At 50.7% G+C, this 14,160-nt stretch overlaps 1 protein-coding gene across 3 annotated transcripts in view; it reads right to left on the bottom strand.

The window, feature by feature from the left end:
• Positions 1–1,332: 1,332 nt before the first annotated feature.
• ASH1L (ASH1 like histone lysine methyltransferase) overlaps positions 1,333–14,160 on the bottom strand; it is a 295,195-nt gene continuing 282,367 nt past the window's right edge. For all 3 annotated transcript variants that reach the window (XM_029580354.1, XM_029580355.1, XM_029580353.1), the window contains exon 20: positions 1,333–1,531. In XM_029580354.1, the coding sequence (XP_029436214.1) occupies positions 1,481–1,531 (51 nt within the window). In that variant the 3' untranslated portion in view covers positions 1,333–1,480. The remainder of the gene's footprint in view (positions 1,532–14,160) is intronic.

Here is a 14,160-nt window from a genome sequence, read left to right on the forward strand (position 1 = left end):
GAAGAAGATTGCCAAACGTCACCTGGGAACATGGGCACCAATTCTTTAAGGTTTCATTTTAAATAAGAAAACAATATCAAACTACAGTGTCAGCCATGATCACCTTTATCAGTAAAGGAAGTCCTACTAAGCTGGTGCTGCAAGCATGGGACTTTCCTGTTTTTGAAATCCAGTGTTGGGAATTCAATACAGTTTATAATAAAAGCCCTGTGTTTACAGCACAGGTTCACCTTTAGCATGCTTCTGAATTTCCTTCAGCTGCCTGGAGAGGATGAGGGGGCAGGGGTATAAAGGATAAACAAAAAGAGGCAGGAGTCCTCCCTTGCCAGCAGAAATCAGCTGGCAGAGATGAGAAGTCTTTGGAAGTGGAACAATACTTTATCACAAAGTTCGATTTAAGATGGGACAAGACATTTATTTAGTCCTGTTTGGGTACCACAGGGCAGAAAGAAAATCTTGTAGTAAGAATATTCTGAAAGCAGAGCCTGTAGTTTGGGGGGAAGTGGAGTAAAAGGCACCCTATCATTTAACTTGCTGCTACGTACACACCAATATCATCTTACACCAAAGACAATCAAAGTTTTACCCTGTCCACAGGTCGAGGGTCGCAGTGCTCACACAAATAGTGCTCCACATCTGAGGTCACACCCATGCAATCGCAATGCTGCCAGACCTGCAAATAAAAGGATATAGTAAGGGAGGAAAAGCTGCCTTCAAACCTTGCAGACTGAAACACACTAACTCATACAAAGGCATTTAGCACACAGACTCCACATCTGCAAGCTCAGATAGCAGAAAAGCAAGTGACCTCGCTGTTTGCCTCCACACTCCAAGCTACAGAACTTGCCAACCTGCTCACCCAGCCACAAGAGGCTTAAAAATAGACAATGGGGGTGGAAGGGGAGGGCTGCTGCTGCAAAGGCTTGCTGCTATTAGAGTGCTACTGATGGGGACTCCCTCTCTAGCTCTGGTACCTGCATCACACAGACAAAAAAAAAAAAAGACTGCAGACCATGCCAATGACAAGCAAATCCAGCAGCCTTTAGTAGCAGTACATCAGAACTGCTCTGACTGGCTGGGCCGGGGAAGAACCCCCTTCAGCATATCTGGTACGGCTGCTGCCGTTGTTTCACATGAAGGGTCATTGACTCTTGTCTACCTATGTTCTGAACCTCACCATTGGCTGAAAGGGATCACACTAACAGGTTCAGTCCCTGCTTGGCTAGAATTGTAAGTAGATAACATTGGTAGTTCCCACCCTGTACTGGTGCACTCCTCACCATGCACTTCTCGCACTGTATCATAAGTCCCTCGTCCTTGTAGAGACCACAGATACAGCGGATGACGTCGTCTTCTTTCTCGTGCCCATTCTCCTTTTCACAAAGAGAGGTCTCGCTGCTGTCTGCCTCGCTGGCTGTTTCGCCCACAATTTCATCGATTTGTGCTGAAGCTTCATGCCGAGCATTGTAGTAAGCCTTCCTCAGCCGACAAACATCCCGGCCAGTCTGAGACTTCCTGGCCATAGGTATTTCTGAATACAAAAGAAGAGAGAATTCTTGGTCCTAGAGAGCTCATGCCAGGGATCTTTCAGGGGATGGGCTATGTATGCCTGAAGAGCTCAAAACACTCCTGCACCAAAGGCTGATTCTGATAATCTTGACACATTTCTTATGAGAAAAAGTATGAAGAGTTACACAGCCCAGGAGGAACCATTGTTTCTTTATAGTGGTATTGCCTTGTATGTTCACGGTGGCAGCCACCCATCTTGTAGATGGCAGTTAGACCTCTTAACTAAAGACCTAACGGTGCTTAGTTAAATTCAATGTTTGGACTTGTCACCTTTTTGTTGGGCAGTGTGTGTGTGTGTGTGTGTGTGTGGGGGGGGGGGGGGGGGGGTGAATCACAACAGATGTAAAGGAAAATTGAAAATTGGTTCTTACCTGCTAATTTTCATTCCTGTAATACCACAGAACAGTTTCAGACAATGGGTTTTGCATCCCTACCAGCATATGAAGGCAGAGAACAAAAAACTTTGAGGCACTGCTACATTATCCGAAAGTGCCACCTGCAATCCCTCAGTATTGACCTGTACCCAAGTCAATGAGTAGACACCTATCCCCTCTCCAGGGCAAACAAGTAACTCAAGGTTGGAATCCCCTGAACTGGAGCCTCTCCTACTTCCAGAAAAACACTGATAACCACCTTAAGTTAAAATCTTTCAACTTATTAAAGTCTGCAAATTTCTGATATAAGCTTTCCAAAACTTCCAGGAAATTCAGTCCTTTTGGCAGCAAAGGGACAGGTCTCTGGACTGATCTGTGGTAATAAACATGAATGAAAATTAGCAGGTAAGAACCAATTTTCTTTCCTGTTCATACTCAGATTAGTCCAGATAAGTGGGATATACCCAAGTATCCCTAGACTGGGCGGGAACCTGAAAGACCTGCATGCAGAACACTCTCACCAAAGGTTGCATCTTCTTGCTCCCGAATATCCAATTGGTAATGCTTGGTGAAAGTATGAAGCGAGGACCACACTGCGGCTCTACAAATCTCCTGAGGAGACACCATCCAGACTGTGCCCTAGTAGAATGTGCTTGCAGACCTACCGGAATTTCACGACCCTTACAAATATAAGCGGAGCAAATGGTCTCCTTCAGCCAACAAGAGATTATAGCTTTAGAAGCTTTATCTCCTTTCTTTTCACCACCAACCACCACAAAAAGATGATCCGACTGCTGAAAATTGCTAGTGACTTTAAGATATCGCAACAGAGTCCGACGCACATCCAAAAGATGAAGCTCCCTATCCTGCGGTGACTCCCTAGACCACTCCGAAAAGGTCAGAAGTTCTACCATCTGATTCATATGAAAAGAAGAAACCACCTTTGGTAAAAAGGAGGGGGATCATTCACAACATCATCCTGTCGTTAGAAATACGCAAAAAAGGGTCCCTACAAGACAGAGCTTGAAGCTCCGAAATCCATCTGGCCGAACATATGGCTACTAGAAATACTGCCTTCAACGTTAGGTCCTTCAATGATGCTCCCTGTAAGGGATCAAACGGAGACTCACAGAGCACTTGCAGCACTAAGCTGAGGTTCCAATCTGGGCATAACTTCCGTACAAGAGGAAGCAAATGCTTGACTCCTTTCAGGAATTGAATAACATCAGGATGAGAGGTCAAATACCTCTCCTGCAACTTACCCCTAAGGCAACCCAAGGCTGAAACCTGTACGCGGAGTGAGCTATAGGCTAGCCCCTTTGACAACCCCTGCTGTAAGAAGGCCAAGATACGAGGAATGTCCACAGTTAGGGGGTCCAGCTGCTGCTGCAAACACCAAGACTCAAACACTTTCCAGACCCTGACGTACACAGAGAAGTAGAAGACCTTCTAGCCTAGAGCAATCTGGAAATTACAGGCTCAGAATATTCTTTTAGGCGCAACCTCCGCCTCTCAAAAGCCAAGCCGCGAGAGAAAGGCGATCCTCCCACTCCGAAAATATGGGGCCCTTGTCGAAGCAATCATGAGAGATGACCCAACCTGAGAGGCCAGTCTATCGCAAGATACATCAGATCTGTGAACCATGGATGCTGCGGCCACTCCAGCACCACCTTCCCTGGATGCATCTCTATGCGCCGCAAAGATTTGACCGACAAGTGGCCAAGGGGGAAACATGTATAGTAAGACTCCTGTCGACCATGGGCACACCCCGACTTCCTGTCTGCGACTGAAAAATCTTGCCGCCTTTGCATTGGCACGCATTGCCATGAGATCCAACTGGGGAACACCCCACTTGGCACAAATGTGATCCCAGACCTCAGAGGACAACTCCCATTCCCCCGGATCTAGCTGCTGCCTGCTGAGGAAATCCGCTTGCACACTGTCCACTCCCATGATGGGAGATGTCGCTATTCCCTCAAGGTGACATTCCACCCAAACAAACAACTGCTGAGCTTCCAGAGCCACAGCATTACTCTTCTCCCCTCCTTAATTATTGATGTACACCACAGTCATTGCATTTTCCGAGAAAATTCTCACCACCCAACCTTTGATCCAGGGCAGAAATGCCTCCATGACCCTGTGGACCGCCCTTGTCTCCAGGCAATTGATAGACCAAGATGTCTCCGCTGTTGACCAAAGACCTTGGGCAGATCTCCCCCAGCACACTGTCCCCAACCCCTTGAGACTGGTGTCTGTGGTCACTATCACCCAGTCCAGGGCCACCAGGTCCACTCCCTTTTCCAAGTTGTGGTGAGAGCTACCACAACAGACTGGACCTAGATTCTCCTTGAAGAAGTAAAGGCAGGTGATACTTCTCAGACAACGGATTGCACCTTGATAAGAGCGCCTTTTGCAAAGATACATGTGAGCAAAGGCCCATGGAACCAAGTCCAATGTGGAAGCCATGGAGCCCAGGACCCTGCAAATAATCCCAGACTTTGGGCACTGCCAGTTGTAGCAGGTGCGTCATTTGCACCTGCAACTGTCATCAATCTGTCTGAGGTCAGGAACACCCTGCCTCTCTGGGTACTGAATTGCACTCCCAGACAATCCAACAACTGGGTTGGAACCAGATGACTCTTCGCCAAATTTATCACCCAACTCAGCAAACTCAATCTGTCCATAACCCACTGGATGGATTGACCACAACGCCTCCTCTGTCTTTGCCCGAATGAGACAGTCATCCAGATATGAATGGAACAAAATCCCCTCTCGCCTCAAGCTACCATCACTACCACCATCACCTTTGTGAAGGTTCAGAGTGCCGTGGCCAAACCAAAGGGGAGAGCCTGGAACTGAAAATGCTGTCCCAGCACCATGAATCTGATGGTCCTTCCAATGGGAATAATGGAGGTAAAGCCTCTGTCAGGTCCAATGCCGCCAGGAAATCCCTCTACGGACTGCTGCTATAACTGTGCACAACATCTCCATACGAAAAACATGGGACCCATAAGGCTAAGTTCACCTTTTACAAATCTAGAATGGGGGCAGAAGGTGTACCCCTTTGGGGACCATGAAATAAATGGAGTACCTTCTCTGTCCCTGCTTGGACAGCGGGACTGGAACAATTGCATTTAAGCTTAGGTAACCTCTGCAAAGTCTTCCTCACTAATTCCTGCTTGCTTTGAGATGAGCAGTGGGAATCTAGAAAGGCCTCCTGATGGTGTGTGAAAATTCTAGTGCGTAGCCGTATCTTACCACCTCCAAGACCCACTGGTCCGAGGTAATCTTGGTCCCTTTCTCATAAAAGCAGGATAACCATTCCCCTACCGTTTCCATGGCGCAATGGACACCCCCTGACTTCATTGTGTTGACTTTCCTCCTCCAGTCCCTTGACCGGCGGAATCCCTGGAGGATCTGCGGGTACCCCAAAAGGGCTGCTGTCATCCCAAAGACTGCTTCGGTTCCGAAGCAGAGGAACTCTTGCCTGAACAGAACTGTCACATATCCTGAAGCCGGGAAGGGAAAACCTTCTTGCTGCTCTTTTTATCCTCAAGCAACCGATTCCCTTTGACTCCCCCAAAGTCTTCATCAACTGATCCAAATCCTCCCCGAACAGGAGCTTCCCTTTAAAGGGGAGATTACACAACTGGGACTTGGACCACATGTCAGCTGACCAATCGTGCAACCACAAAAGCCTGCGGGCCACCACCGCCGAGACCATGCTCCTGGCTGAAGTGCGCATCAAGTCATACAGCGCATCTGCCATATAAGCCACTCCAGCATCCAAACACGCAGACTGCATAGGACTGAGTTCACTGGCTGAAGCTTGTTCCTGTGCTTTCTGAACCAGCACAAACAGGCCCTCTGCATCATACTGCCACAGATCACCGCACGGAGGCTCAAGGCAGAAACCTAAAAAAATCTGCTTCAACTGTATCTTCAATTTGCATTCCTGCACATCCTTCAGAGCAGCTGAATCTGCTACTGGAATAGTTGTCTTCTTGGTAATGGCAGAAACTGCAGCATCCACTTTCAGAACCTTAGGAGATCCAGGGTCTCTTCCATCAATGGGTAAAGCTTCGCCATTGCCTTACTGAACTTCAAGCCTGCCTCTGGAAAGTCCCATTCTTGGTTTAACAGTTTTTGAATCTTCTTAGGCAGAAGAAAGGCACTAGAAGGACCTCGCAGCCCATCCAGGACCAGATTCACCCCTTCAATACCTGATTCTTCTTGAGTGACCTTAACCCTCCTAGCTTCTTCAAAACCTGGGGCATGAGGGGAAGCAGCTCTTCCTTATTAAACAAGCGGACAACCCTAGGGTCACCTCCCTCCTTCACAGGTATCTCATCTGGATCGGGGTCATCTTTATTAGCATCAGGATCAGCATCCGCATCCACATCCGGGTCCGCTCTATGAGGATTTGCAGAATCATCCTGCAGATCATCAGAGTTGTCCAAATCCCTGGGATTGCTCTTGGTTCCTGCAGCACAACAAAGGCCCAGGCACCTGAGTAGGTCCCCAGAGCCTCCTGAAGAGATCACCTTCGGCCTCTTGGAAGAGAGACATACTTACCGTTGTCTGGGTCACTTCCCCCCTGCCCCCTTCCTTGCCAGAAAGGCCTCATGCAGGAGCAGGACAAATTCCGGAGAGAACTCCTCCGGATCGTCGGAACCCTGACAGTGCATACTCCCATCTGACTCTCCACCCCTATCCTGTTCCACAGGAGGGGAATCCTTGGGCTCCCTGGAGGCCGAAGGCCTTTGACTGCCATCCTCTGCAAGCATGGCGGCACCATTCAATCCCCCCGGGACCGCTGCTGCGGCCCCCAAGGACCTGGAGGGCCCTCTTGTCGACAGCCGTTCCCATGGAGGTTCCTTCTTCCCCCGATGCGCAGCTGGTACAGAGGGAACGCACATTCAGCCTCCCAGACCAGAGACCACAGGTTTTACAAGCCGCCATGCGTGGCTTTGGTGCCATTGTTCACGTGGCAATAGCAGTGGCGCTACAAAGGAAAAATCTACCTGAGTGCACCGAACAGAAAAGACAGGTCACACATGTCGTTTGACTGCCGAGGTGTGCGGCTGCACAGGCCTCACCGGTGGGCGGCAAACCTTTTCCACACACCCGGCTCCCCTGGTGGTAGGAAAAAGTGGGCTCCTCTCTCTCTCCCTCCTCTCAGTGCCAACAGCACAGTGGTTATTTTAAATAATGCAAGTTTTAAACTAGATGACATTGCTAAGAAAGTCAATGAAGGTTTTGTTAAACTACGGATGTTGAGACAATTGAAACCACTAATTTCTTGGAGGAATTTTAGTTCCCTGTACGTACCAGGATCAGTCCAGACAGTGGGTTATCTCCCCCTTCCAGCAGATGGAGTCAGAGAGAACTTTGAAGGATGCTTCCTTATAAGGTAGTGCACCCTCTATTTATCCTCAGTATTCTCTTGACTCCAGCAGATGACAGTGGTGGCTTTCGTTCCCCACTGAGATGACTAGAAAGCTATTTTAGGAATTTTCTCTATTTTCCTCAGCTTTCCTTTCTTTTGGATGGATCAAGTCTAATTAAAAAAAAATAAATCTTTGAATTTTGAATTTTCTGAGGGAAATATTTGGAGAGCTTTCCTGTAGCCTCGCTCCTGTTTTAGTGGGAGCGCTCTATTGCTTGCAGCCAGTACTATTTGCAGCTCCCCCCACCCCTCCCATCTCTGTTGTCGGGGTAAGTTTGTTTTGATTTCCATTTGACAGGTTATTTCCTCTCTTCCTCTCTCCGGGGTGCAAGTCGGTGGTGCTGACCTCTCCCCCTGTGGCTGCTATCCGACCTGCTGCCCCTGAGACGCCGTTTTCCTCGGGGCAGCCGGCACAGAGGCGTTATTCCTCTGTGCCTCTATCTGTGGGTCGCTGAGGGATAGAGAAAGAGCAGGACTGAAGCGGAGGCTATTACCCGCTTCTTACAGCCACGAACCTGGTGAGCGTGAGGAAGAACAGGCTGAAGCGGAGGTTTTTCCCACTTCCCGCAGCTTTAAACCTTGCCTGTTTCTCGCGTTAAGAACAGCTGGTTCCCGCACGGCTCCGTCGGGGTTCCCCATGCCTCGTTCGTCCAGGTGCTGCGCTTGTGGAGAGAGCCTGGGTCGAAGCTCTCCCGTGAGGGGATTTGCACAGCTTGCTTCCCTGGTGGGGAGGGACCCTCTCAACTGCCGGGCCGCTCTGTTTCTCAGGGGCCGGCCCCGATCCCGCTGACCGCGGGAACGGTGGCCAATTTGTCTCCAGACTCGGCTGCTCTGGAGCTAACAGGAGAAGAGCAGGATGTTCCTTTTTCATCTCAGCCGCCGGTTTTGATACCCGTTCCACCTCTGGAGCCTTTTCCTCCGTCAGGGGATCTTCCCACTCTTCCTCCATCGGGGCCACCTCCGTTTTTCACGGATTTTGTTCTCTTGTTTCACAATGCTTACCTAGCCAGAATGGGCCAGCACCAGAAATTTTTGGCGGGACCTCCTCCTCCTAAGGTACCCAGAATGGCTGATTCCACTGAGGTCTTGGGAAATGCCCAGACCATGGGGAGTGCCCAAGAGTCAGCGGTCCCGGGACCAGGGGTACCTCCGACCACCTCATGCGCTTCGAGGGTCCATTTGGTACACCCCTCTGCGGGGGGGTCTGTTCCTCAGCAGGACCCGGATCCGGATGAACCTTCAACTACGGCTCAATTGGAAGGGGATGATCCTAGAGTCCTGCGGATCTTCCAGAGGAATGAGCTGGACCCCCTCAGTCCACATATGCTACAGGAATTGGACATTGAGGCCCCTCAGGACCCGCCTGAGCCTAATCCACCAGCGAAGAAAGGGGACTCTCATCTGGCTGGTCTACGTCCTTTCGTTCCCATTCCACGTTCCTTCAACTGTTATCCAGGGAATGGGATTCTCCGGAGACCTCCCTCAAGGTCGGCAGAGCCATAGATAAGCTATATCCTCTCCCAGATGATTTCCTGGAGCTTAAGGTTCCCAAAGTAGATTCTGCAGTCTCAGCGGTGACGAAAAAAAAAAAAAAGAAAACTACCATTCCAGTAACTGGTGGTGCAGCCTTGCAAGATCTTCAAGATTGAAAGCTGGAAGTTTATCTTAAGAGAGTTTTTGAGATGTCCGCCCTGGGGGTCCGGGCGGCCATTTGTAGTTCCTTCGCTCAGCATGCAGGCCTCCGCTGGCTTCAACAGCTCCTCAGCTCCCAGGAGTTGCCTCCTGAGGAAGCACTTCAGGCAGACAACCTGGAGGCCGTCATAGCATATGGAGCAGATGCTCTATATGACATTCTGAGAGTATTGGCCAGATCTATGGTTTCTGCAGTCTCGGCTAGACGCCTCCGCTGGCTTCGCAACTGGTCGGCGGATTCTTCTTCCAAGTCGCAGCTGGGATCCCTACCCTTCAAGGGCAAGCTACTATTTGGGGAGGATCTGGACCAGATTATCAAGTCCCTCGGAGAGAATAAGGTACACAAACTGCCAGAGGATCACCCTCGTTCTTCTAGGTCTTTTAATTCCACTAGAAGCAGATTCAGGAATCAACGTCGTTTCCGCTAGGCAAGGACTGCAGCTCCTCGTCAGCCGTCCTCTTGATCTCAATCCTGGACTCAGTCCTTTCGTGCCCCTTCTGTAGAAAAGAAAGAACCAACGAGACCAGGGCGGAGCGTGCTGAGACACCCGACTCTGCACAAACAGTCTCAAAGACCTTCCAAACGCGCACATAAGCTAGAGAAGTCGACTGCTTCCGAGCTCGCAGCAAAGTGGAGATAACCTCCTCCTTATAGCCCTTACGCCTCAGGCATCTCCGTTCAAAAGCCAGGCCGCTAGACAAAAGCGATCGGCCTGGTCGAAAAATATGGGCCCCTGCCGAAGTGGACGAGGAAGATGGCCTAGCCGGAGAGGTCTGTCAGTTGCCAGGTTGACAAGATCCGCGAACCAGGGTCTGCGAGGCCATTCGGGAGCTACCAGAACCACTGGCCCTTGGTGTAGTTCTATTCTCCGGAGATCTTTTCCCACCAGAGGCCACAGAGGGAACACGCACAGAAGGACGTCTGCGGGCCAAGGGAGAGCCAGAGCATCCACGCCCTCCGAGCCGTGCTCTCTCCAGCGGCTGAAGAACCGATTGGCCTTGGCATTGCAAAAGGTCGCCATGAGGTCCAGGTGAGGGGGACCCCACCTGTCGACGATCAGAACCATGGCTTCTTCTGAGAGTTCCCACTCTCCCGATCGAGAGATTGACGACTGAGGAAATCAACCTGAACATTCTCCTTGCCCGCTATGTGGGAGGCCGCCAGGCAATCCAGATGCCCTTCCGCCCAGTCGAAGAGACGGCTGGCTTCTAGGGCCACCAGGTGACTGCGAGTGCCCCCCTGACGGTTGATGTAAGCCACTGTGGAGTTGTCGGAAAGAACCCTCACCGCTTTGCCGCGTATCAGGGGAAGAAACTCCTTCAGAGCCAAACGCACCGCCCGGGACTCCAACCGATTGTTGTGCCAACGAGTCTGCACCGGCGACCAGATCCCCCCTGAGTGGACTGGGACAGGCAGACTACACCCCAGCCCGAGAGACTGGCGTCCATGGTTACTATCGTCCACTGTGGAGATTGAAGAGGCATTCCCCAGAGAAGATGAGGAAGCGAAAGCCACCACTGCAAGGCGGCGACGGTAGAGGCCGAAAGAGGGAGGACTATGTGAAACTGTTGCGACACCGGCTGCCAATGGGATAGCAAAGCTTTCTGTAATGGTCGAATATGAGCAAAAGCCCAGGGAACGAGGTCGATGGTGGAAGCCATGGAACCCAAAACCTGAAGGTAGTCCCAGGCCGTCGGAAGAGGCAGCGAGAGCAGATTCCGAACCTGGTCGATCAACTTGAGGGCCCCATTCGTCGAAGAACAGGAAGAGACGACCGCCCAGAAAGGGGACAGAGGAATGGGTCAACCGAACTTCATTGTGTGGCGGGCTTTGGGTTGGTGCGCTGAGACTGACCCTCGCAGAAGGAGCGACGCCCACGAAAGGGCTGAGACCAAGATTGAGACCGGGAAGAATAACCCCTAGAGGAGCCAGCTCGTCCGCAGGGCGTAAACCTCCTCTGTCCCCGGAAGCGAGGATGGGAGGGCGTAAAGGATCGAGATTGTTTCGGTCGTCCTCCGGTAGCTTATGAACCTTGTTTTCCCCCCAGGAATTAATAAGCTGCTCAAGCTCCTCTCCATAAAGTAACTTACCTTTGAAGGGCAACGTGCTCAGCCTTGCCTTGGAGGACGGGTCGACCGACCAATTGCGTAGCCAGAGGAGCCGTCGAGCGGAGACCGCCGAGTCCATCGCCTTCGCCTGGACGCGGAGGAGGTCGTAGAGCGTATCAGCCCCATATGCTATGACGCCTTCCATTTCCGCAAAAGCAGCAACTTGTGCATAGGGTGAAAAGGAAAAGCGCTTGCCGGAGCCCTGAGTCCTGCCAGGACCGGGTCCATATCCTTGGGAAGGAGGCCATAAAGGTATCCGCAGGGGGCCCCTCCAGCCCCAGTTCCTGGAGGACAAAGGGGATGAGGGGCTCCAACTCCTCCCTCTGAAACATGCGGAGAACCCTAGGATCATCCCCTCCAGGGGTGGGAGTGCGCTCGCTAAATCCGACGTGGGATCCGGATCAGGGATAACTGGGGTTAACAGGGGGTCAGGGATAGGGGCCACCCCTGGGACCATCCGCACCCTAACAGACCCTGGAGGTTCCGCGACAGGAAAAACGGGTAAGGGCGCGGAATTTTCGCTGGGGGGGGGGGGGGCGCGCCTGGGGAAGGGTCCTCCTCCTCCTCTTGCAAGCTAGCCAAATATGATTTATGCAACAGAAGAACAAAATCTGAAGAAAAACGAGCCTTGAATTTCCCGGGTGGTCCCTGACCACATCCTGGGGGACCTCGGGGCTCAAATCGGGGGGGAAATCTTGAAATTCTTGCTCCCCAGCCCCAGGCAGCTCCGAATTCGGAGCTGCCAAAATCCCCAAAATGGCCACCGTTCCCGGGGTTTGCCGACCCGGGAACAGCCTGGCCATGTGCTGGGGATTCCGTCCCCGGGCTAAATTTGCTTATCCTGCCGAGGAGGGGCCTTCCTCACCAGGCAGGCAGCCGAGCCGAGCCCCAGGCGCGACACGGGCTCCCCACATGCTAGGCAGGCTGCTGGCCGCGGCATCCTCAGCGAAGATGAGCCACGCGCTTAAGAAAAAAAAGCTAAAAATAGAACAATTGGCAGCTCTGCTGGCAGGAGCGGAGGCAGGGGAGTGAAGCCTGCATGCTCCTCTATGTCTGGCTGCCGGTTCGAACCCCAGGGAAAAGAAGAGAATGAGGTTTACGGTTTTTTTTGTTTTTTTTTAATTTTAAAAAATCCTACCAGAATCCCTAAGGAATAAGTATTTGCTTGATCCAACAAGAAGAGAAGAAAAAAGAAGGCTGACTAGCCCAAATCTGGAGACCGCAGGGTGAGCTGATCCACCTGCTGGAGACAGACAAATACTGAAGGGCTGCAGGGTAGGCTCTGTCCTCATATAGGATACCCTTTCAGTTTTGGTCTGTCTCCACCTGCTGGAAAGGAGGCTCAACCCTCGGTCTGGACTGATCCGGGTATGTACAGGGAACAGGGTTTTTGTTCTCTGCCTCTACCTGCTGGTAGGGATGCAAAACCTACTTGTCTGGACTGATCTGGGTGTGAACAGGAATGAGTTCTACATCTTCTCCTTCCAAATTGAGGCTGGGGTTGGAGAGTTGAATGTTTCTGCACTGGATCAGACAGGCCTAGAAGACACGACTGCACCAGGGTGGCCAAGGGTATTAAAAAGCTGTGTGTATGTGTGGCACTAACATCTGTGTGGACTTGAGGTTTCTCATTTCAAATCACCAAAAGTTCAACTGAGTTGTTCATTTTCACAATGAACATGAAAGAAGAAGGTATAATTGGTATTCAAAATGAATCCACCCTTCTGTAAAATACTTTGGTTGCAACCCTATAACAAATTATATACTGTTTTTTGAAGATGTGCACCCAGTAGATTAAAACACAAGAAACTTTTCCACTGTATTACGCACGCATCATTGACCATAAAGCTTATTGTGCTAAAATGCCATGCCACAACTTTCACCTGCACTCGTATTATACTGTAACACACTGTTGTGCAATAAGAGACTATAAAGGAAAATTAGTTTCTTACCTGATAATTTTCGTTCCTGTAGTACCACGGATCAGTCCAGACTCCTGGGTTTTGCCCCCCCTCTAGCAGATGGAGACAGAGCAGTTATCAAAACAAACTCCGCCTGTAAATAGGCTGGTGCCACCTACAGTCCGGCAGTATTACTCAATGTCAAAGCAGAATGGAAATCTCAAAACCATTATAACTATATACAGTAAAAGAAACAAACCGGTCCACTGAACCCTCCCAGGACCTGAACTTGAGAACCACTTGAGGACAAAAATTCAGAACTCTGCCAATCTGAAATAAGATAATATATAAGAACCGAGTGGACTCTCCCTTTCTCTCATGTCTGAGATGGGCGGGATTCTGGACTGATCCGTGGTACCACAGGAACGAAAATTATCAGGTAAGAAACTAATTTTCCTTTCCCTGTATGTACCCGGATCAGTCCAGACTCCTGGGATGTACCAGAGCTTCCTTAATTGGGATGGGATCTGGAGAGGCCCGCTTGAAGCACTCCCTTCTCCAAATCTTCTCACAACTGGAGCTTGAACATCCAGTCTGTAATGTCTTGCAAAAGTATGCAAGGATTTCCACGTAGCCGCCCTGCATATCTCCTGCGGTGTTACCATCTGACACTCTGCCCAAGACGCTGCTTGCGAACGAGTAGAGTGGGCACGCAGACCAGTAGGAAGGGATCTACCCTGAAGGAGATAGGCCGAACTAATAGCCTCTTTTAGCCAACGAGCTATAGTAGTTTTGGACGCTTGCTGTCCTCGTTTAGGACCACTCCACAGCACAAAGAGATGGTCAGACACACAAAACTAATTGGTAACCTCTTGGTAATGCAGCAAAGCTCTGCGAACGTCAAGCTTCCGCAAGTCACCAGCCAAAGGATCCAAACAGTCTAACTCCGTGAAGGCCGGCAGTTCAACCAATTGGTTGACATGAAGAGAGGAAACCACTTTTGGCAAGAAAGACGGAACAGTCCTTAAAGAAACTCCCGAATCCGAAATCCCCAAAAAGGGTTCCC

The sequence above is a fragment of the Rhinatrema bivittatum genome, chromosome 16, assembly GCF_901001135.1.
Source record: "Rhinatrema bivittatum chromosome 16, aRhiBiv1.1, whole genome shotgun sequence".
Lineage (NCBI taxonomy): Eukaryota > Metazoa > Chordata > Amphibia > Gymnophiona > Rhinatrematidae > Rhinatrema > Rhinatrema bivittatum.